Genomic DNA, 24,750 nt, shown 5'->3' with positions numbered 1-24,750 from the left:
CACATGACGTGGGAATGTGGGCCTAGCAAAAACCTTCTCGGTTTTCAAGAAAACTCAAAAATATCTAAAATTTTAGTTATTTTGTTTTTTAATTAAATTTTTTTTAATGTTTATTTTTTTTTAATTTTTTTTTCAACGTTTATTTATTTTTGGGACAGAGAGAGACAGAGCATGAACGGGGGAGGGGCAGAGAGAGAGGGAGACACAGAATCGGAAACAGGCTCCAGGCTCCGAGCCATCAGCCCAGAGCCCGACGCGGGGCTCGAACTCACGGACCGCGAGATCGTGACCTGGCTGAAGTCGGACGCTTAACCGACTGCGCCACCCAGGCGCCCCTTAATGTTTATTTTTGAGAGAGAGAGAGAGAGAGAGAGAGGCAGAGTGTGAGGGGGGAGGGGGCAAAGAGAGAGAGAGGGAGACATCCAAAGCAGGTTCCAGGCTCTGAGCCATCACCACAGAGCCCGATGCAGGGCTCAAACTCAGGAACTGTGAGATTATGACCTGAGATGAAGTTGGACACTTAACGGACTGAGCCACCCAGGTGCCCCCAATTTTAGTAATTTTAGATATTAAGTATCAGCTCAACAAATTTTTTAAAATGTGTAAACCAAACACATAACTGGGCTGCGACTGACCCACGGCTACCACTTTGAGATCCCTGCTATGAAGGCATGTCCCATAGAAATGTCAGTGTCGAGTCTTGGGCTTATGCCAGGACCTTGGGTTCAGGGATGAGGGCTGAGCCCTGGGAATGTAAAAACGAGGAGGGCACAGCCTCTGCCTGCGGATTCAGTCTGGTCGGGCCCACTGCTGGGAGCATCACAACCACCGCCACCCCTTCGGAGAGAGGGCCTGCCGGTCAGGACGATGTGGGGTGGCACCATGCTCCCTGAGGCCACCTTCCACCCTGGTAGAAACCAAGGCAAGGCAGGGATGGCCCAGGCACAGGTCCCTGGTTCTTTTTCAACCTGCAGATTGAAAGCGGATCAGACGGTAGCTTGGCAACCTGTCTGAGAGGATGAGGGCTTCCCTGCTGCTGGAGATATCATGACGCTCGACTGGAACGGTCCTCCCCTGGGGCCAGTGCAAAATGGGCAGGGCAACAGGACCTCCCCCTCACCCCCCATCTCAGGAGGCCTGGCTCAGCCTACAGCTCAGGGACCTCCAACAGGGACGGGACAAAGAGGGAGAAAGGTAAAGGGAAGGGCTTGGGTATCAGAGAAAGACCAGGTCAACAGAGAAAAGTCAGTGGGGGTGTCAGCTCCTCCCCCAAGTCCTCAGGCCCCATGGCCCACTCATACCCAGAGAAGACTCCAATAACACCTAAGAATAAATCCTGCTCTAAGCACTTCATGTATGGACTCACCTAAGTCCCTGAGGTAGGTGCTATCACCCCACTTTACAGACAAAGGGAATGCGGCCCAGGGACCGCTAGGTCCTGACGCATTTGCACCCGGGCTCTCTGCTCAGGACCGGGCTCCTGTCCTACAGCCCCCCAGGCCTTGCCTGCACCTGTTTGTTTGCCTGTGTTTGCACATCACCTGTGCCATTTACTTGGTGTCTTCCAGGCAAAATTTTATTGGCATAAATCCACTCCGCCCTGAATTAAAAAAAACCTTATCCACACGGTAAGAAGACGTAGGGGCAAAAGCAAAGGCAATCACCACCATGTACAATGTTATCAAATTCTCCCCAGGTACTGTTGCTCGTCAGACCCCTGGCCTGCAACCTTCTCTCTGCTGGTGAAGCAGGAATATGGAACACACGTGGGAGAGCTGGGGGAGATCCCCAGGGGGAGATCCTTGGGGAGCACAGCACTTCGTGACTACAAGGTGGGAGTTGTGACACCGTTTCCGCCACGTGGCACACGGCCACGTGTGGACGAGTGTTCCAGCACACACACTCGCGGCTGGGCCGCGGCAGGCCCCCAGCACGGACTTACACTGGTTCTCGAAGAGCTGAGCCTGCATGTCATACAGGGAGAAGGACTGTCGGAAGCTGTACATCACCGAGTTCTTCTTTTTCTGGAAGATCTTGGTCACCTGAGGGCCGCCAGAGACAGAGGCTGAGTTGTATCGCCTGCACCGCTCAGGGGCAACTCTGGGCCCTCGGGATTCTGACTGAGACTAACGTCAAAACCCTCTCGGCAGTGCAGAGGTCGGGAGGCCTCTGGGGCAGGGCAGGCCTGTGTGTCCAGGCACATCCTGACATGGATGCTGGCTTCCGCTCCTGTGAATCCCAGCTGTCGTCCTGGCTGGCGACGAAGCCCCTCAGCAGAGAGGTGGCAGGCGCCGCACTGCACATGACCCCAAAGGCGCCAGGCCAGGCTCGGACACCCAGGACTCCACCTGAGCTCTGTGACTGCCTGAGAGATTTTGGAGGAGGAAACGGAGGCTCAGGAATTTGAAGTCACTTGCTTGAGGTCAGGGACCCTTGACAAAGACTTGAAACCCACAGGTCCAGATTCCAACCTCAGCAGTCAGAGAGAAGTGGCTGGTCCTCAGGCAGGTAGGGGTCAGGGACAAGGGCCTCTAGCAAGAAAGCCCGGGGCATGCAGGAGAGACAAAGACCCAAGTGACAGTTTCCCCCCGTTGTCTCCAGGGGCATCTTTATCCCCGGTGGCCAGCATCCATGCCACCTTTTTTTGGGCAAGAGCTCCGCAGTTTCCCTTTGGGGAACCCCCTCTCTGCCACCCAGCACTCCTGGGGGTGAGCAGTGACCCAGGTTTAGCCAATGAGACAGCACTGCACCTGCCTGGCCCCTGTGAGCAGCTCAGGCATGGGCACGGGAACCAGTGAGACCTCTGCCCGGACTCTTCCCAAGAAAATCCCCCTGGTGGCCGGGGATGCAGGGAGGGGGCAGGATTAAGCCTGCAACTGCCGAGACTGACTTTCTCTTTGTGAACAGAGCTCCTGAGAAGGGAGCCCACGCAGCTGAGAGACAGAGAGCCTAATAAAGGAGTCCCGCTGACGCTGTGTAAGCTTCTATAAATAGTTGGGGCTGAAGACCCACACCCCCCTCCAGGCTTTTACATAAGCTGATGAAGCCCCGTTTTCGTCAGCTGTGCTGTGAGTTAGATTCTGCCTCTTGTAACCCAAAACCGTGGGGCTGACCCCATCCCCTTCACCTCCACCCCACGCACGTAGGTGCCTTTCCCCAAGCACAGGCACACAAGGCCAGATGGGAGACCGGAGCTGCAGTTCAAGGCCGCCCCAAGCCACGGTCCCAGCCACGACACGCTCTGGGGAACCACATACCACCAGGAGGTCATTAAACAGGAAGATTTCTCGCTGGTGCAGCCCGAGCTTCTGGGGCTTGTTTGGGTCTGGAACCTGGAAGAGCCGGCAGTAGCAGACCAGCCGCTGGTGGGGCAGAGAGAGCACCTGTATGGGGAGGAAGCACTGCGTCAGCCCCCAGCCCCTCCGTTGCAGTCCCTGTGCGCTGGGAACCCAGCCTGTGGGCCTGGCCTTCGAAAACGCCTTCTCCCACCAACCGCACACAGCAGACGTGTCTGGACTCCTTGCAACTTTCCCTGCTCTTCCTCAGGAGCTCTCCTGAAGGGCCGTGGAAAGCGTCCCTGCCTCTCACGACACCTCCTTTCCTTTCCTTCAGGCAGGTCCCAGACGTCTTAGAGCATCATGTGCACACCGGAGCCCCCACAGTGAGGAATTTGTGATTTCTCAGTCCCCACAAAGTGCCCATCACACACACAAGCCTGTTAGTCCCGGCAAAGATTTCTCCAGAGTGTCTACTTGAGATGAGGACACTGAGGCACAGAGAGGTTGAGCAACTTGCCTCAGCCACACAACTGGGAAGGTGCAGAGAGGAGAGAGGATTCCAGGCCCCTCCTAAAGAATCCCGACGCTTCTGATGGTTCCCTGCCCCAACTCCTCGGCCGGCAGCCACACCACCCCGTGGGGCCTGGCCTGGGCCTCCACGCGGAGCACGCCTGCCATGAGTTCACGTGAGCCCCCACTCTGCTGAAGTCCGAGCCACTCACAAGGCCAGGTACAACCTGTATGGTGTCTAAGGACTGTGATGACAAGTCACTGGGGAGGCCCAGTGGTGGCTCTGAGAGCACCCAGGCTCACGCAGGACACAGCGGGTTAGTAAAGGGATGTGTTGGCAGGGAGGGTTCACTCTGCAACGGGTGCCCTGGTGGTGGGAGGCCCAAGCTCAGTGCATCAGGAAGATGGGAGGAAGGGCTTGGCCCAGGCTGGCGTGCTCAGGGAGGGGCATCGTTTGGAATAAAAGCGTGAAGGGGAGAGGATGGCGGGAGGTGGGGCTGGAGAGGTGGGTGAGGGCTGGCCACGGCAGCGTCTAGTGGTTTGTCTCTAGGCCAAGGTGGGAAGAGGGGGGAGCAGACAGGTTTGTGACGCTGACTTTTGCAGTGCAGGCTGCCGGGTGAAGGGTAAAGACGGACACATAAGGAAAGTGCCACGTGACTGCAAGGCTAGCCTTGCTGCTCCTGGGGTGAGCAGGTAGGCAGACCTGCTCAAGGTGGTGACAGTGGAGTGTGGGCGGCAGAGGGCGGGTTGGGTGGGCAGGCCTGCAATGGCCCATCAGCCTCATCTGTTTTGGGCACAGTCCCTCGGGTCGGAGGCAAGCCTTGGCCTCTGTGCTCAACCGGGCCGGGTGAGAGGGAGGGACACCATCTGCCCTGGCCTGACGGTACACAACCCTCCCCAGGTGGCTGCAGTCTGGGCCTGCAGAGGTTCGAGGCTGGGAGAACTATGAAAATCAAATTTCTTATCACTCCGGAAAGGAACTCAAGCAGCCAGAATTGTGGATCTGGGAACCAGGGGATGCAGGGAGGTGAACACAGAACATGGTGGACCTCCCTGCCCCCACCCCAACCCCAACCCGGGGCGGGATATCAGCCAGGATGTAAAAGCAGAGGGATACTCACACAGCCAAGCCCGTGATGCAGGGATCCAATCTATGTGGGAAACATTAAACAAACAAGAAAAGATATTAATGATCCAAAGCATGCACCTGGGACCTGAGAGAGCTAATGGGGTGACATCCGAGTAGGTAAGCACCCCTCCAGAGGCACGTTCCCATAGCCTTTGTCCAGACATGCCACACACAGCTCAGGAGACCTCCTCGCTGCCAGAACTTGGAAAGGCCGATAAGGGCATTCCCAGGCCACCAAGGGACCACTGAGCAACTTGGGCTGGTTTCTTTTTTTTAATTTTTTTCAACGTTTATTTATTTATTTTTGGGACAGAGAGAGACAGAGCATGAACGGGGGAGGGGCAGAGAGAGAGGGAGACACAGAATCGGAAACAGGCTCCAGGATCTGAGCCATCAGCCCAGAGCCTGACGCGGGGCTCGAACTCACAGACCGCGAGATCGTGACCTGGCTGAAGTCAGACGCTTAACCGACTGCGCCACCCAGGCGCCCCTGGGCTGGTTTCTTAGGAGCCTCAGGCTCTCTTTAAATATAACCCAGGGCCAATGGTTATTATTCCCCAATATCAGGCAGGAGCCACCCTAAACCTAAAGGAACCGCCCCCCCCAACTATGCCCCGAAGAAGCCAGGTTCCAAATGGCATCAGGGCCCCTGTCCAAAGCTAATGCCAGTGGGGCAGGCCTGGGGTCGCATGGAGGGGGGGTGGGTGGGAGTGAGGGAGCCAGGGATGCAAGGCCACCACATACCGGCTTTTTCCCCACGATGAGCTTTTCCACCTTCTGCACCTGGGACACGTGGTCCTTGTTGGTTTTCAGTTCCCACTTGCGAATGCGCTCCTAGATCCCAATTAGCATCTCCCGGGGAATGTCCTCACCATCGTCCACACCTGGGCAGGAGACAGTAGCCAGGCATCAGGGCGGGCCAGGGTCTGGGTGGCTGTGGCACCACTCAGCTTCGGGGCCCCAGGCTCACCCCTGATTTACCAAGTTTCTAAACCCAATCAGAATATCAATCCCTTTCATCAATCCTCAGCAGAACCAAAGACCTTCCAGACCCACAGCCACTGAACACCTTCAGTCAATTATGAAATGCCCTAGGATCCTTCCACCAGGACAAGGCCAGCATAGCCACCCAGATCAGCACGCAGAGGGCTGTGCCAGCTTCCAGCCATGCTCCAAGGGCTTTGTAAACATCAGCTTGCTAATCCTGACCATGGCCCCGCTGGGTGGGTGTGACCGTCTCCATTCCACAGCTGGGAAAGCAAGGCTCAGGGAAGGGCCCCGGGGTTGGGGGTGGCTGTGAAGCTGGTGTTTGTGGCTTCAGGCTCCCACAGGCGTGGGCCTAAGTTCTTGCTTTGCCCCTCACGAGCCGTGGGACCGAGTCTCTGCGCTGAGGGTCCTCTGTGAAGTGGGCCACCAAGAGCACGGGTGACTTCATGGAGGTCTCGTGAAGAAGACAGAGCAGCGGCGGTGCGTTCCCAGAAAGTGAGAACTCCGTGCACCTGAGCAGCGCCACCAGCTGTTGTCCCACATCACGTGCACAGAAGCTGGGGTCTGGCCTTGAAGCCAGGTTGTTTTGACGACAGGCATGCACCCTTTCTGCTATACCCTGAAAAACTGCTGCGAGGAAAACTCGGCCCCACTCAAGAGAGAAACACAACCCCACGCCAGTCCTCAGACCACAGACTGGCAGAGGTCCAGAGGTTTGGTAACCTGCGCAGTTGGCGAGGCTGTGGGAAGGGACCTCCCAGCCACTGCTGGTGGGAGGGTCACAAATATACACTCAAAGCCCCTCTGGGCCACTGGTTGCATCCTGGGGAAATTTATCCCCATGGGCCATGATGCACAGACCAGGGCACTCATGGCAGCATGGTTTCCAAAGAGCAGAAGACTGGGATTCACCCATTTACCCATTAATAGGGGACTGGTTCAGCCATCCCTGCACGGGTGCAATGGAATACCACACAGCTGCCAGGAAAATGAGGACGACCACAGGGAACCGACACGGAACTGTAAGGGGGAGGGTGTGGCCTTGGGCACACAGGTAGGGGTGGGAGGGGCTCTGCTACTGACCGTTCATACTTTTTATTTAATTTTACAGAGAGAGTGTGAGAGGGGGGAGAGTGGCAGAGGGAAGAGGGGGGGACAGAGAGACAGGGAGAGAATCCTAAGCAGAGCCCAACACAGGGCTCAATCCCATGACCCTGGGATCATGACCTGAGCTGAAATCAAGAGTCGGACGCTCAACTGACTGAGCCACCTAGGCACCCCACACATTTTTTAAAACCAGACTATTTTTTAGAACTGTGTTTTAGAGCAATTAAGTTCACAGCAAAATTCAGGGGAAAGCCCAGAGATTTCCCTGTAACACCGGCCCCCACCCACTACCAACTTCCCACACCAGAGTCATATATTTATTAGAACCAGTGAACCCACACTGGCACACTATTATCACCCAAAATCCATAATTTACATTGGGATTCACTCTTGGTGTTGTGCGTTTACCGACACGTCTCCACCACCGGTAATAAACGTTTACCGACACGTCTCCACCACCACGGAGTCAGGTGGAATAGTTTTACTGCCCGAAAACTCCCCCGAGCTCTACCTCCTCCGCCCCTCCTCCCTCCAACCCCTGGTGATCACTGATCTCTTATGTCTCCATAGTTTTGCCTTTTCCAGAAGGTCATATGGCTGGCCTCCTATGGTATGCAACCATTTAAGACTGGCTTCCTTCACTTGGTGGTATGCATTTTTAAGGTTCCTCCCTGTTTTCTCATGGCTTCTTTTCTTTTTAGTGCTGAATAATATTCCATTGTCTGCATGGACTACCGTTTATGTATCCGTTCCCCCACCGAACAACATCTCTCGACTGCTGCCAAGTTTTGGCAACTATGAATAAAACTGCTATAAACATCCTATGCAGGATTTTGTGTGGATGTACAGGGTTTTCAATTCCTTTGGGTAAATACCAAAGAATTTGATTGCTAGCTTGTCTTACTTTGTGTTTTTTTTTTTTTGAAATTATGTGAGGATAATAGTCATTAAAAAGAAATCAATCTAGAAAACTTAAAAACAAACATCAATAAAAGAAAATCATTGCTCGTCTGGCTGCCATGCTGGTGAGCGATTCCTCCCCCACTTACCCTCCAACCCCCCAAAGGCACTCCTGCTGAGAGTCTCCCCGGGGGAACCAGAGTGAGGAATTCCAGAGAAAATGTGCCCAGTGTGTGCAGGGGGGAAGGTCTCTTCTACAAACACCAAGCTGGACATCTGCCTGGTGCAGAGCACCAGCCAGGCTGTGGGAGACCAGAGTTCTGCCCCCGTGGACGTGACCTTGGGCAGATCCCTTCCCTCTGCCTTGGCTACCCTTCTGAACACAAGGAAGACTGAAGAGAACACTCCTGAGTTCCTGGCTTGAAAAGATGGGATTTGGAGGGAACGGTCCAGGCTTGGGAGACCGCCGACAGCTCAATCTCCTGAGAAGTGGGATGATAACTCCCCCAGACTGCTGGGATGGTCGGGTGCAAGGCCGGATACAAACAACAAAGCCACTGATGTGAGGGTGGCCGACTGGCAATCTGACTGAGCAACGCTTCCCTCCCCGGGCCTTCTCTCCTCTGGGCTAATCATTTCAGGCTGCTCCTGTTGTTCCCCATACAGGGGAGTCCCAATTATGTGGGTGAGGTCTAAAGGCAGAAAAAAAAAATCAGAGTCAAATCACAAAGACCTTTAAACTGCAGCGCATGGGGTCACCAACAGCATGCAGCACACAGCCTGCTCTCTGGGCAGCGAGGGAGAACAGGCCTACACGCTAAGGCCACGGGGGACCCTGTGAAGACCAGAATCAGGCTCAGCCCTGTGAGGAGAGACAGCCCCTGTCCCATCAAAGCATCTGCTGGTTGCACTCTTGTGCTCTGGTGCTGAATTGCCATTAAGAAAATTCCCAGACTCCTTAGCTTCCTGGGAACTGTAGCTAAGACCTGAATTCCTTGGGGTCCACAGCACCCCTGAGATCTAACAGAGGGCCACACACCATGAGTGCTCTGGGCAGGGGATGGCCGTCTGGTTGGTCTGAACCAAGCCCTGCCCCTTGGCTTCCCTGACTGATCAGGTCCTGGAGCCCAGCTGGGAAAAGCGGGCAGCTTGGCACTCTTCTGGATGGGCACCCCATTAGCTGGCCTGTTGCAGGGTACCCACCACCAGGGGGCGCACCAGGACAGTTCAAACCCCGGGTGGGGGGAGGGGAGGGTCTTCCTGCCCCAGGAAAGGGGAGGACAGAGCGGTGGTTTTATAGGAAATTTAAATGGCGCAACAAAGATCAAAAACTTAAAGTTTTATCATCAGTTCAGAAGACTTAAAGAACTGGATAGGAAAAAAAAAATAGCTCAACAAGCTGACAAAGTTGGACCTGATTCAGACCAACTTTTTTCCTTTTTTAAAAAAAATATGACACCCTAAGGGGATCTCAGCCTGCTGCAGCTTGGTGTTTCCCAAGGAAAGGGACATAGTCCCTCCTCCTCCTTGCAGGGACTCCAGGTAAACGAGGACATGCTGTCAGATAACATGGTGCCACTTGGGAGGCAGCCATCTCCTTTTCAATTCCTTTCCTCTGCAACGACAGCAGGAAGGCCTTCCTTCCTGCTGCCCACCATTAGCTCCTGTCTAACATGGGCCACTCGCCCCGGCCTGGTGTTCTCGTCCACTGAATTCATTTTTACAATGGCTGCCTACGTGTGGCAAATGATACGGTCTTCCTGTTTACAGTGTGCTTATATAAGGTTCCTCTTAAAAATACACACAAGGGGCGCCTGGGTGGCTCAGTCGGTTAAGCGTCCGACTTCCGCTCCGGTCACGATCTCACTGACCGTGAGTTCGAGCCCCGCGTTGGGCTCTGTGCTGACAGCTCAGAGCCTGGAGACTGTTTCAGATTCTGTGTCTCCCTCTCTCTCTGACTCTCCCCCGTTCATGCTCTGTCTCTCCCTGTCTCAAAAATAAATAAAAAAACGTTAAAAAATTTAAAAAAATACACACAAAAGGCAAGTCGGGGATGCCTGGGTGGCTCAGTCAGTCATGTCCGACTTCGGCTCAGGTCATGATCTCACGATTCGTGGGTTCGAGCCCCATGTCAGGCTCTGTGCTGACAACTCGGGAGCCTGGAGCCTGCTTTAGATTCTGTGTGTGTGTGTGTGTGTGTGTGTGTGTGTGTGTCTCTCTCTCTCTCTCTGTCCCTCCCCAGCTCCCACTCGGTCTCTCTCTCTCTCAAAAGTAAAATAAACATAAAAAAAAAGTCAAGTCAGTTTCATGAGGAACACGGAGTGTAGGAGAGGGCACAGCAGGGATGGTGGCACAGGCTCTCTGCCCGGCCCCTCCCCTGCCTGGCTTCCCTCCTCCTGCCCTGTTCCCGACTGTGCTCCCTCACATCACCCCATCCGCCTCTGTGGACCATGTCTGGCCTGGCCCTCCCGAGCTGGGCTGAGCTTGCCTACCTGTCAAATCCCTGTGTATCTTTGCGAAACAAGCTAAAACCATCACAGCACAAGACCCGGGTGTGGGTCACTCCGTCCATGCTCCCAGTGTGTGTCACGGAGCGTGACAGGAGTCTGCCCTCTTCAGGATGACTTGTGCCCTGTCTGTGGAGCCGGTGCTCGCCCAAGGCCCCTGTGGGCGATGGCTGGGTGTGCTGGAGCCCAGCTCCCTTGCGCTGCCCTGCGCCCAGCGCACTCACGTCCTGGCCCCATGCCCAGCCGGGTGTGTGTGCAGAGTGTGGGATGGCTGTATGCCACAGCCCGGGTCCCGGGGCCGCTCACCTCACAGGTTCTTGACGAAGTCCTCCAGCTTCATCTTCCACTCAGGTTTGACGTTGGGGCTGTACATGTCTGTGCTGAGCAGGATGATGGCAAAGGCCAGGATGAAAATGGTGTCTGGGTTCCGGAACTGCCGAACCACCCCAGGGTTGCAGATGCAGTACCGCTGGCTGGGGGCCGGGAGAGGGAGCAGGGTCAGGACCACTTCAGTCAGGGCAGGGAGTGGGTCTAGCCCTCACGCACGGCAGCCATGATCACTTGGGCCCTGGCACCTAATGGCTGAGGCCGGGTGCTGCCTTACAAGCCTCAGTTTCTGCATCTGGTAAACGGGGGTAAATAACACCTGCCAGGTAGAGTGCCGCTCTATCCACTCTCTCCTTCTCACACTGGTTACATCTCCTACCTGTATTTAGGCTGGCAATGCCTTCTTAGGACGAGGACTGCATGCCCCAGTCTCCCTCGGGATTGGATGCAGCCCAGAAGGTGATTAAGTTCTGGCCAATGGGATAAGAGCAGATGGGATGTGGGCATCTTCGAGGCTGTACCTTAAAAGGCAGAGCCCACTCCTCTCCCCTGTGGTGATGGGTGTTGGCCCTGCTCCCTGGGACCCTGAGATGAAGGGAGCCTGGCTTGGGCCTCCTTCATGCCAGCTCAGAGGGAGATGCACTTCCATCTTGTTTCAGCCACGGCTGCTGGAGCATCTTTGTTACAGCAGCTGAAGCAACAGCCTCACTAATGTATTCTGCTTATTGTTCTCATTGCCTCAAATGTGCGCCCCTGCCCCAAACTCCAAGAGGCCCCCATCCACTGGGGACTTCAGGGGGAGCTGGGTGAGGGGGGCAGATCAGAGAAGAAGAACCATGGGGTGCCAGGACTAAGGCAGTGACTATCACAGCTCAGATGACGTGGGCTTCAATCCTGCCTTTTCCATTAGTGCCGCCACCTCCAAGAAGCCCTCCTGGAAGGAAGTGCCTGAACAACCCCCTGCTCAGGGCCCCAGAGTTGTCCTCCTATTGTGTCCTCATTCCCCACCTTGGCCCCACCAGTGGTGCTGAGCCTGGAGGGCTGGGTCAGTGGCTGACTCGTGTGTCCTATACCCAGCAAGGGCACAGAGGATCCCACCCAGTCACTGTGCACACAGTCCCGGGATGAATGACTGTAGGGTCGTAGCTGCCCTTGACTGTGGGCTCTGTCATGCTAGGCATGGGCTAAGCGTGCCCACATGTCCAAAGGGGTTCAGTCCTTCCACTCTGTCCAGGGTAGGTGCTTTCGTTATCCCCACTCTATAGGCAAGGACGTGAGGCACAGAGAGATGAAGTCGCTAGGGCAAAGTCACACAGCTAGTAAGTGGTGGAGCGGGTGCTACAGCCAGGCCGTGTGGCTCTGCAGCTTGTGCTCTGGGTCACTGTGTGAGACTCGCTGCCCTCTGTGAATGGGCAGACGATGGGGACACGGGCTCACGAGTGAGTGATGCTCATGAGGACCTGGAGGAAGACGGACTGTCCAAAAGTCTGCTTCTGGCAATAACCAGCACAGCCCCTGGCATGCAGAAGGGGCCACTGCCTCATCTCCCCAGGCAAGGGCAAGGCCACCTGACCCTGCTTAGGGGAGGTGGTGAAGGGGGATTCGGGCCCCGGCCCTGGGCCTCACGACCAGCAACCTTCCTCTTGCCCACACCCACCCACGCCTTGCCTCGCCCCCGACCTGAACGCCTCGATGAGCCGCTCCACCTTCTGAGCCTCCCCTTGGACCCGGATGTGTGCCTGGAACTTCCGGAGAGCTTTGTCCAGCTCCATGGCAGAGAAATCCATCTCGTCTACCACGCAGCTGGAAAGAGACACCAAGGCCACGTCAGCGCCTGCTGCCTGCAGGGCCTCTGCCGGCCTTCCTGCTGGGGCAGAGCGCGAAGGGAGTCAGTGCAGGGGCAGGTGCTGAGCTGCCTGGAGCCGGGACGGCTGGCCACCTCTTGTCCAGGAGGGTCCTCCGCCGGCTTCCTCCAATCACCAAACACTTCAGATTATGTAGCCTAAAGACCCCCCCTGAAACTATGGGAAGACATTAGTGCTTATATCTATGTGTGTAATTTTTTCTTTTTTCTAAAAATTATCTGAGAGAGACAGAGACAGCGTGAGTGGGGGAGGGGCAGAGAGCAACGGAGAGAGAGAATTGCAAGCAGGCTCCCTGCTGCCAGCACAGAGCCCGACGTGGGGCCTGAAGTCACACAACTGCAAGATCATGACCCGAGATGACATCAAGGGCCAGACAACCAACTGCGCCACCCGGCACCTCGTACGTGTGTGATTTTCTACAGAGGAGCCAGACAGAGCCTATGGCTGCTCCTGATAAAGGCCGCCGGGGCACAAACAATGGGCTCTTTGGGCGCGTGGTCCACAGGGCACAAAGCGAGATGTCCACAGGGCACAAAGCAAGACGTTACTGCTCCGGTCTGCTCGGGCTGTCCGAGAGGGATGCCAGGAGCACGCGCCCATCTTCTCCAGGAGGAAGCAGAGGCCCAGGGTGCTAACTCGCCGGGCAGTGACTCTGCCCTGAGCCGGTCCTCCCACGTGGAGGGTTTGGGGCGAGGTGCCTGGGTTTTGCCGGGGATTTTCAAGAGGCATCTTGGAGAATCTCTGCCATCCTCATCTGCCAATCCGCCGAGTGGAGGCGGAGCTGACAGAAGGCGTTGGTAACTGGGTTTTGGTTCATTCCACTCATCCCAGCGCTGCCCCCCAGCACAGCATGCTCCGTTTCCTGAACAGAGAAGGCGGGGTCTGCACCAGGGACCCACTCAGCAGGCTCTGGTATCTAGTGTATCCATTTGCAACAAAGCCATGGCCACCTCGGGTGTGGCTGCAGAGGCCTCGGCCATGGGAGGCCTAGTCCTCACTTCCAGGGCCGCCCTCCCTCTGTTGGGTGCCATGGGCTTGGGCATAAACTGTGCTGCCCCCAACTTCTCTGAGTGCTTACAGCTCTGGGGGCAGCATCCTCAGAGGCTGGGGCAGAGCAGGTGGGGGAGGGGGATAGGGCCACACGGAGTAATTTTGCTGACTAGCATCTGAGCTGGACGCCTGGTGTGGGGGGTGGGGGGTGGGGGGTGGGGTTAGGATTGCTACTTCTTCAGGCTGCTGCTATTTTCTGATGGGGAAGAACAATGCCTGGATTTCCTACCACCAGCAGCCAGCTTGGGGTGTGTGGGGGGGAACGCAGGAACGGGGGCAGGGGATGGGGGGCTGGCCCAAGACAGCCTAAGGCCCAATTCTCTAAGGACCTCATCTGCTTTCCCCTGGACTGTTTCCTGAGGCGGGGTTAAAGGGAGAGAGGGGCACTAGCCACACTAACAATGCAGCAGGCTTTTCCTGATGGGGGAACACAAATGTCAAGCAGGGAGAAAGCAGCCCGGGTGGGCATGCCCGGTGCCAGGCACAGCCAGCTGCCACCAAAGGCCTGGCTCACTGCATCCTGTGTGCCTGCGCATCTACCTGTGTGTACAAGTGGGTGTCCGTGTGCCCAAATGAGGACAAACATGTGTACGTGAGTCCGGGTGTGTGTGTGGGGATGGGGGGAGCTCCGAGGCCAGCCCCTCCCTGAGCCAAAAAAGAGGCCCCAGGCAGATGCCCGCCTCCTCCCAGGGAAGTGTAGAGATGGCGGGAACACGCATGGCCAGGCTCTTCCTTATTGCAGAGGCGCCTTGCCCCAGCAGGCCTGAGCCCGCCCCCCTTGCTTTGTTCTTTCATCCCATGGGGCAGAGCTGGATGGATGGAGGGCGCTGCCCTTGTTACTAACAGTCCGCTCTTTACCCTGCTCTGATTTCTGCTCCTGGCCTACATCTCTGTGCAGCTGCCTGGTCAGGAAAATCCTCAACGGGCTGGAGGTGCTCCCCCAGGCCCTGAGCCACCCTGTGCCATGCTATTCTGCAGCTTTGGCTCCTCCTCTGAGAGAGGGAGTTAGGGAGACCCGGCATCCCCCGACCCCTGCTTGTGAGGGGAAGACACAGGGCTTGTGCACAGTAACTGCACTACAACAGACCCAAGGGTCCAAGCGCAGGGTGCCTGTCTACTCAGGGCAGTCTCAAGGAGGAATGGAGAGATTTGGGGTCCGAGCTTTTCAAACTGTCGGCAGTTTCCAGGGATCTGGAAACCCGGCTTTCTGCAGAGTTCCAAGTAGCTGGGAGGGCTCTGGCCGTCAGCCATGGTTGGACTCTCACCCTGAGATCTCCCAGCCAGGAGAGGCAGGAAAGAGGCAGGGGAGGGAGGCTCCGGGGGTCTCTCTGGGCTCCCCACCCCTCGCCCTGAGGGCGTGTTGGGACAGCTGGCAGCCAGGCTGGGGAAGGGAGCCCAGAACTCCAACCCCCCAGCCCTGCAGTGGCTCGGCTCTGCTGGAGAGGGATGGAGGTGCTGAGGGTGTGTGCCAGGGGGCCCGTGGGGTCCATGTGTGACATACGGTGCCCGAGGGTGCAAGCACGCACGTATGCGGTAGGGTGTGATGTACGAACCCGCGGGGGGCGTCCGTTTGTGTCTCAGAGCAATAAAGAGATAAGGGGAGGATTGGGTGTAAGCTCCAGCAAGCAGGCGAATCTGACGCTGCGCGCGCCGCAGGTCCCTGCCCCCGCCCCCCCAGCCGTGGAACTCACTCCAGCACATCTCGGTTGAACTGTTTCTGTCGGTTGCCCAGGAACTCGCCGATCATCTGCCTGCTGAGGCCCTTGCGCTGCAGCAGGAAGTGGGCCACCCCCACTGGCGTGTCAGGCACAAAGCCACGTTCGATGAGGTACTGGACGCCCTTCTCAGGCTTCCTGGGGATGGGACGAGACAAAGGCCTGGCCCTGGCTGTCCCAGCCCCTCCTGGCTTGCCTCTCTCCTCCCTGGGTACCCTAAGTGCCCTAACCTGTTCCGCCTGGAGCCCGCAATATGGGGGAACCCGGGAGTGCCCAGACTGTGCACCAGGCGTGGGCTGGGACTGGGCCGCTGGCAGGAGTGTGGGCACGGGTGCTGGAGCAGGGACCCTCCCCACCCCCCTACCACTCTGCACTGCCTGTACTTCACAGCCAGGCAGACTGGAACCCCCTGCCCAGCATATGCTGGCCTGCCCTCCACCCACCGAGAGTAAACAGTCTCTAATAGGCGCCGAGCACTTACTCTGAGCACCAATGTCCAAGCACCTACACATATTAACTTACTTCTCACACTCCCCCTGCTGGTTGGTACTCTTGTAACCTGGGCGGTTTAGGAGCCTGACAGCCCCCTCACCTCACCAGGGGCCTCAACCACCCTTGTAAGGACTTCCTGAGTTTGAACAGAGTCAGGTGCCTGGAATGATCTGTGCGGTAAGCACCGTGGAAGGTTCTCGTGACTAGCTCCAACTTATGGGAGAGGAAGCAAAGGTGCAGCATTGGCCCCTCCTGGGCAAAGGGAGTTTCCGGGAAGGGCTGGGCTGGCCCTGCAGGGCTGAGTGTGTCCACCTGCACTGGGAGCCATGGGGCCCTGGTGGGCTGTGGTGGAGGGAGCCCCCTCAGGGGCTGGGCAGGAGGCCCAGGACAGGCTTGGCTGACCTCACAGGGTGGTGTGACGGGGCTGCATGTGTGACCCTTGGAAAGCAGGTGTCCTCTGACAACCCCTGAGCCTCAGACGGGCCCGAGGAGCTGTGGAACCGCTGTGGTGTACCTGGCACCGTGCAGGGGTGAGGTCAGCAGGGCTACCCGCTAACTGGGAGCCGCCCCCTCCCTTGCTCCAGCAGGTAGAGATCCGTGTACTGCTGTCCCCCAGGAGCCTGGAAGGTGAGAGCCAGTGTCCACCTGTCCCCGTAAACCATGCAGCTCCTGGCTGACAGCAGAGTCCAGCAGATACTGTATTTCCACCTGCCAGCGAAAGCAAACTTCCTGCTGCAAGGTGACCTTGCTATTTTTACCCCAGGATGACCACACACCCTAACATCACCTTCAGGAGTTTTGGCAGGGAGCAGCTGCTGGCCAGCTGGGCCCAGCACAGAAGTGGTGACAGAGTAGCATTGCTCCCCCACCCCTGGTGGGACCCCACCTCCACCCCCTGCCACATACCCCATTCCTCCCCATGACTCTGGTGTATCCAACCTAGAACTGCTCCCGTCCCAGGCCTCCCCAGCCACTCAGCTGCTTATGCTGTGGTCAGGGCAGGCCATGCTCCCTCACAGCCCTACTCCATGCCAGCCCCTACAGGACCCCAGCCCTGTGGCAAGGGGTCACCGCGGCAAGCCCGCAGATGGGCTTTCTTTAGCTCATGTGACATTAGCGGAAAGAATTCTAGTTAGTCGCCAGCATTTAGAAATTGGGAGAGCTCAACACAGAATCCAGATTTCTGGCTTCTCTTGAAAAATCAGACCGTCTGGCACCCCTGGGCCTGTGCTCCCGTGTGGCAATGACTGGACCTCCTCGCTCAGGCACCCTGCATCAGCCACCCACCCCGGGGCCTGCCTGGTCCCTCCCCTGAGTCCCCAATATGGGGCCCAGATCCAGGCCCAGCCTGCCAACATCACACAGCATGTCAGACTTCCAAGATTTGGGCTCCTCTACCCGGGGAGGAGCAGAATGCAGAGGGAAAGTGGAATGCACTTTGGAGGGAGAGTCTTACAAGGGGCCATGGGAATGCGGATTCTTCAAAGATTAAGGACAGAGAGTCTACTTTTCACTAGGCCCAGCTCAGGATGATAGCAGTGAACAGGGCTGGTCATGAACGAATGCCTAGCACAAAGCAGGCTCTAACCCTTGGTCTCAAGGACAAAGGGACAGAATGATCGCAGGAGGGTGTAGGGAAGGTCTCCTGCGGGTGAATCAGAGGACTTCTCTGAGCAGGTGACATTGGGCACCTAAGTTATTAAGGAGCTTCCTAGGTGGAGGCAACAGTGCATGCAAAGGCCCTGAGGCAGCCATGGGTTTTGTAGAATTGAGGACCAGGAAGCTGCTTGAGGGTGGCTGAGAGTGGGGGCATGAGGGGAGGGGCAGAAGAGCAGCAGGGAGGGTGGGCCAGACCCCACAGCACTGTGGAGGCCACAGGGGGAATCTGGTTTTCCTCTGAATGGGCCCTGAACCCAGAGTGGGCTTGATTTGTTGTTGGGTAAACCATGCATTAAATCCAAATGGATACGAGACTCAGGGCAGAAGGAGCCTCAGGACAAGACCATGGTAGGGGGTGGGGAGTAAAGCCACAGCTCTGAAAGGCCCAGGACCACATATATGGGGCACATTTCAGACTCCGGGTTCCTCACACAGACATCAAGTAGGCACTGCCCATGGGCACCTACCAGCCCATGCTCCTTAGGGCAACAGGTGAGGTGTGGTGGTCACTGGTATCCTCGTGTCCCACTTTGGGCTCTGTGCCCAACCTTCGGCTTCTGCATCCTGAGCGACTTCAGCCTTCTGTATGGACTGCTCTGCATAATGGCTCACTTAGGCCACTGGTTCAGGGGCAGAAGTGCTTGCCAGGTAGGTCACCCCCAGGGCACCCTGAACCTCTGTGTGGCTGGCCTTGGGGGATGCAGGAATTACTTCTGCCCAAAATTCTGCAGGAGCAGATGGTGACCATACAGGACACAACCTCTTTGCTTTGCAGGTGGATTTGGAGGCTGTAAGGGAAGTTCTTCCAGCCAGGATGGCTGTGAGAATACTGAAGACACAGCATGAGGTTGGAGAAGTCTCTGTCTCCAGACAAGACAGCCCAGGAGCAGGCATGTCCCCATGCCGCAGGCATTCAGCTTCCTGCAACGCAAGCCACTGAGCATAAAAAGAGCTTGGGATAAAAGTGGGTGGAACGGTAGGTTAACTGGCTTCTCACCTTTTGAAATCAACAGGTACCTATTTTAACTACTCCAGTGCCTTTTTTTATACAAGTTGAATTTCCCCTCCCTGTCCCCACATCTGCTCCTACATCTCTTCAACCAAGTGATCATTTAAAATTTTTTTTTTCAACGTTTATTTATTTTTGGGACAGAGAGAGACAGAGCATGAACGGGGGAGGGGCAGAGAGAGAGGGAGACACAGAATCAGAAACAGGCTCCAGGCTCCGAGCCATCAGCCCAGAGCCTGACGCGGGGCTCGAACTCACAGACCGTGAGATCGTGACCTGGCTGAAGTCGGACGCTTAACCGACTGCGCCACCCAGGCGCCCCAACCAAGTGATCATTTAAGAAATGTCTTGGATGCCCTGTGGCTCTGCAGCCTCAGTGGGGCTGAGACCAGGCAACTGTGCAGCTGTAAGTGAGGGGTTTCTGGGGCGGGGCAGCCTGCTCACATATTAAGATCTGCACTGTAGCCTCTGGCTCCTGCTGTCCTCTTCTAGAAGAAAGGGATTGTGGCAGCACTGAGCCAAAATAAGAGGCTCACACGCCTAGAACCAGGTTTGTCCTTTGCCCCTCATTACTCCTCCACCTACAGCACCCCCTAAGACACCCAGAACGGCCCTTGGGGAATTTACAGCACAGTCAGCATCAGCACCAGGACCTGGACTCCTTGCCCTCAGTGAAGTCAGTGAAGGGGCCAAAGGAAATCTTAGGAAATAGGATTTGGAGATGGGGTGTGGTGACAGCTCTCGACCTGTCCACCAGCATGGAGACTCCATTTTCAGGATGAAAGATATTTGGCTATGACCAGGGCTCCAGGGAACCCATGGCTTCCTCAGGGCTCTAACAGTTCTGGGATTTCAGAACCGTAATCCCACCACGACCAAGCACGCATGAGGAGAAGGATCATGGAGGAGCATCATGAATTTAGGACCTTAGCTTTCAGCCTTGTCTCTTCCTCACACTCAACCGTGCACTGCTGGCACAAGGCACAAGGTGTCCTTGGACTGAGGTCCCCAGAATTAACTGCTAAATAAAAACCCAGTCCCTTTCTCCTGACACCTTGAAGAGCAAACACGTCACCTGGGGTTATGGTGCAGGCACAGTGGGCAGAGGGAGCAGGGGGCTTGTTGCTGAGTCAGAATTAGCTTGATTTTTTGTTCCTGCTTTCCTTCCCCACTGTTGCCTCTGCAAATTACTGATTTTGTGCCTGTGGCTTCCATTGAGTTTTCCAGAACAAAGGAGTTATTAATGTAAACAATCTTGGCCACATCAACAAAATGTCCTGAAGTGTTGAATTGTCATTTTATCAGCAGGGCCCAACCTTTGCTTTCAGTAAAAGAAAAGAAGATGCACTTTTTCTTGAGGAAAAAAAGAAGTAATTGTATCCTAAAGTAATGTTGATTATTTAGTGAGAGAAAACTTAGGGTTGCCTGGGGCGCTCAGTGCATGGGGCATTCGACTTCACCTCAGATCATGATCTCGTGGTTTATAGGTTTGAGTCTCGCATTGGGCTCTCTGCTGTCAGCACAGAGCCCACATAGGGTCCTATATCTTCCTCTCTCTCTGCCCCACCCCCACTGGTTCTCTCTCTCTCTCTCTTCATAATAAATAAAGAAAGTAAAAAAAGAAAGAAAGAAAGAAAAAATGAGGAGGGAAAATTTAGGACAAGCGAGAACTCCAGACTCAAATTCTGTGACAGATCATGACCCTGACATGACTAGAAGTCAACGTGATTAGAAGTGAACATGGCCAGAAGCTGACACAACTCAAGGACAGCAGAACTCTGCAGAATGACAAAAGATCTCTACAAAAAATGCATCAGACCTCAATCTTTCCCTGACGAGGTCAGAGAAAAGTGAAACTATATTAGGATTTGCTGCCATGGGACTTTTGAGAGAATTTTTATGGGAGACTTCCTATCCCCAGAGTAGAAATAATAACATTCATATTTTACAATCTTTGGGATAGGTTCACCAATGTACTCAATCAGAAAGCACTCCTTAAGTTATAAATGATTAACAAGCAACAATGCACTTGGTTCCCCAAACAAGGAACTTATGATCTGGATATCTGGGAACGAGTACAGAAAACATTAAAAGCTCAACATTCTGAGGGGGCTAATGCCCCCAACCCCTAGGTAATCCTCACTCAGTCCCTTGTCCATTCTGCCCTTGTCCCCTTGAGTTCAGACGATGTATATGAAGGTGTAGAATTACCCAATAGAGAGGGGAAATAAACTAAGCTTTTATAGTCAGCCTGTGCCTTTGGTGCCTTTACAGCCAAAAGATACTCCTCCCCCAACTCAAAAGGGTTAGAAGATAGTGAGCGTCCAGAAACCTCACCGACTAGTTCTGATAAAGTCCTCACCCCAATGCAAAAGTACATTAAGGATGCCCATAAGGCCGGTGACTTCCAGCCATTTCACACTGTCAGGCAGAATGGGCAATATGTCCATGAAGTCCTGCTCTGCCAAATAGTAAAAGAATTGCAGAAATCAGTTCAGTTGAATGGCCTCCACAGCCCTTTTAAAATCATCAGTTTAGAACCTATTTGTGGCACTTATTACATGTCTGCCTGTGATGGGGGCTCTCTTTTGAAAATCATTTTGACCCCAGCCGTCCATGCTGTGTATGCCCAAGAGTTTTATATGCTTGTGTGACTCATGTCATGCACAACTTTGATGCTGCTATTCTTGTGTCTTTTGAACAATTTTCTGGCCCAGGACACTATTCCCAACTAAGGCAGCTAGCCCAGCTTCGAATAATTGTCAAACAACAATGCACTAAAATAGTGTGTCATATTCTACACAGGCCATCCCTATTGAAGGGGACTCTAACGGTCTCTCCCCATTTCTCCCAATATCTAACTTTCTGTGGGAGCTTCTCTCTCATTCATTTCCTGGGCCAATGACTATAATGAATAGAGCCAATTGTCTCTGATTAGTGTACTTCGGGATGGAGACTTTAAGGAATATTCCCTAGCAGCCGCTGAAACTCCTTTTGCTTTGGGGAATGTCCTTGTCTTCTCTGGCCTGACATGGACTGCCTAATCCACTAGTGCAAAACCAAATAAAACAAAACAAAAATCTGTACCTGCTCATCTATCTGAGCTGACATGCTTTGGGACCATGATAACACTTTCTCTACCCTCTGGGCCTTTGTCTGCCTCCAGGCTACTTGGTGGCACCTCACTTTTTCTGCCTTCCCTCCCCCCTCTTATAATTTCTGCACCAGGGGGGTGAGGTCTGCATATCTTGCTCTTCATGTCTCAAGCAGCATTACCTACTACCTCCACATTGTCAAAGAGCAAAAAATTTCCCCGTTAGACTTTCACCACCCACTTCAGATTTCCTCACTGGTTCCACAGGAAAAAAATGACAATGGTAAACTTTTAAGAGGACACAAATGAAATAAAATTAGGATAGACATGCATTTTATTTATTTTAATATAATTAATTGACAAATTGAGGGGCGCCTGGGTGGCGCAGTCGGTTAAGCGTCCGACTTCAGCCAGGTCACGATCTCGCGGTCCGTGAGTTCGAGCCCCGCGTCAGGCTCTGGGCTGATGGCTCAGAGCCTGGAGCCTGTTTCCGATTCTGTGTCTCCCTCTCTCTCTGCCCCTCCCCCGTTCATGCTCTGTCTCTCTCTGTCCCAAAAAAAAATAAACGTTGAAAAAAAAATTTAAAAAAAAATTGACAAATTGATTTGCAGACAACACCCAGGGCTCATTTCTTTTAAATGATCAGAATTGAATAATAAATATTCATTCATTCTACTAAGGTTTCCTGAAGGTCAAATTAGCTCATGTTATCTGTGTTCCAATTTGTTAGCAAAAGGATAACTTAAAGCAATCGTTAACTTTGTCTATCTCTACTTTTCATGGGTAATTGTTTAAATGCCCTTCAGGGACTTTGGTATCCTTACACTTTAGTTTTTATTTAAATGATAAATTAAGTTAAATCCATTGGACATTGAGGTCTCTTCCACAACAAATAGAATGCTGAAGCATTGCTTAGTAAATATAGATTTGTGCTATGGGTTTCTATGGCAAATAAAACCCTAAGGTTACTAAAATCTATTAAAAATATAACTTGTGCTTCATAAGTCTGCCACCTACAAAATTTCTGATATAGCAGAGTTCACAAATGTTACTACTAAGTTTTCACTAGAGACTTAGGTCTCTAAGCTTTAAAATTCTGCTCAATGTAATTAGGCTAATGTAAATAAAGAAAGTCATTCTGTGTATAAAAGAGTAAGAGATATGTAAAAGTAGATATGAAAATAAAAACATATTTTTGTTAAAGATATAAATAAATAAATAAAAACACAATCTTAACAAATAGGGTTTAAAAAAACAGAATAGCATGCCCTTTTGAGTTGTTTACTTAAGGTTTGGTCAGAATTATGCATTCCTTTTAATCTATAAGGCGAAGCAATTGTAAAATGAGCACATAATAAGCTCAAATATATGTCAGAAAAGGGGGGGATACCTTGGCTGTCTGCATAACAACCTCAGCTCTTTTTGGTGCTGTGATTATTCTTAACTTCTAAAATCTTAATCCTCAAGGACTAACCACAGCTATGCCACATTCTTCAAAATCCGAGAAACCTTCTCATCCTATGGTGCTATACAAAACCCCTGAAGGGGGTCCCACACAGACTGGGCCCACTAAACTTCCACCTGGGTTGAGGATATGCTTGTGTTCTTTTAGGACTGTGTTCTTTCTTGGACTTTTGTGGGTTCCCTCTCAGTTGGTAAAGCTGTACCATGGCATGGTGGAGACCACCATGGTATCTTCCAAATGACCAGGACTTCCAGAGAATAAGTCTCGGAAGAATGGGAAACCCCGCCCCCCTTTTTGGAAGAACCCTCTTCATTGACTCTTCACCCTGAAGCCACTTTGCAAATGCAAGTCTTTGTCCCTGATATAACATTGGGAAGCCTCAAATATCTGTCTAACCAGGCAAGCATCCTCTTACAACACAATGGTATTGCATACACTTCTGAAACGCATCTGATAGCCATGATCTCAATCACTGACAGGAATTCGATACAGGTAACCCTGATTCTTCTCCTTGCCTTCATTTGTCCAGGCCAAGCTCAATATTTAGATTATGCTCATCTACATAATACACCTATATGTGACAAGCTTAACACTCCTAGATGGGGATATACCTATTAGCAATAATGACATGGAGATCATGGGAGGAGCCAATCTTAACCCACCCTTCCAAGCTGAACAAGAGCACTGGCTTTATATGACCAGACCACAATGGTGGCTTACTTCAGAACCTCCTTAGGTGTGTTACTAAACTTAGTAACTTATGTGCTTGTCTCAAATGAAGAATCAACTGCCATTTACATGTACAGCCCAAAACCTCTACAAGGCCAGACAATTTAAAATTTTTCTCAGCCACAAATTTTGATATACCTCAAAAACAAACTTATCTCACACTCCTAATCTTCTAGCTTGTTCTAGTCTCAAGTATTCATACCACCGCTGGAATAATACTCCTTGGACAACCTGGTACGGAGAGACTGAGCATAATATTCGCTAGGTCACTTGGACTTTAATTGACTGGGGTCCCAGAGGCCACCTTGAAACAAAATATTCGAATAAGACCATATCCTTCGACCAATCTAGTAAGAATAATATATTTTTTTTGGAAAGACAGAGGTTGGTCTGGCCCTATATTTCTACTCATAAAGGAAAATGTAAAATGGTTGTTAATCTTTGAGACCTAGGCCTTCCCTTCTTGACTCATAGTGTTAGCCATGATGGAATTTATATAAATAAACATATTAACAAAACATGGGACTCCCTGACCAATTTGCATTGGCTACTATTTGCATTCCTTCTCCTTACATTCTCTTTATTACCTCCACTTTGCAAATCCAACCAATAGAAAATAAGTATAACATTTCTACCACCATGGGTGGGTTTATGTCCTGAGTAAATAAATATAACATCTACCAATTAAATTTCTCCTCTTTATGAGTTCTTAGTGTGTCTCAGCCTGGGTTCCTATTAATAGCTCTGAGCCCTATATGCATCCATCAGGATGAGGCTCACTTTCCAAGCTTGTTAAACGCTGGTATTCAGCTGTAAGGCAAAAATGATTTGTTGGCCGTTTAATCATGGGCACCTTAGCAGCAGTAAGCATTATCCCCTCTGCCAGTGTCACTGGAATCAGCCTGCATCAAACAGCCCATGTCCTCG

At 53.2% G+C, this 24,750-nt stretch overlaps 1 protein-coding gene across 1 annotated transcript in view; it reads right to left on the bottom strand.

Annotated features, from left to right (window-relative positions):
* LOC115501321 (IQ motif and SEC7 domain-containing protein 1-like) overlaps positions 1 to 24,750 on the bottom strand; it is an 86,323-nt gene that overhangs the window by 9,760 nt on the left and 51,813 nt on the right. The window contains 7 exon segments of the mRNA XM_030296353.1: positions 1,943 to 2,042; positions 3,258 to 3,383; positions 4,910 to 4,939; positions 5,662 to 5,801; positions 10,725 to 10,891; positions 12,426 to 12,548; positions 15,352 to 15,614. Coding sequence (XP_030152213.1) covers positions 1,943 to 2,042; positions 3,258 to 3,383; positions 4,910 to 4,939; positions 5,662 to 5,801; positions 10,725 to 10,891; positions 12,426 to 12,548; positions 15,352 to 15,614 — 949 coding nt within the window.

The sequence above is a fragment of the Lynx canadensis genome, chromosome A2, assembly GCF_007474595.2.
Source record: "Lynx canadensis isolate LIC74 chromosome A2, mLynCan4.pri.v2, whole genome shotgun sequence".
Lineage (NCBI taxonomy): Eukaryota > Metazoa > Chordata > Mammalia > Carnivora > Felidae > Lynx > Lynx canadensis.
Note: the sequence above shows the minus strand (reverse complement) of the source record. Positions and strands in the feature narration are given on the sequence as shown.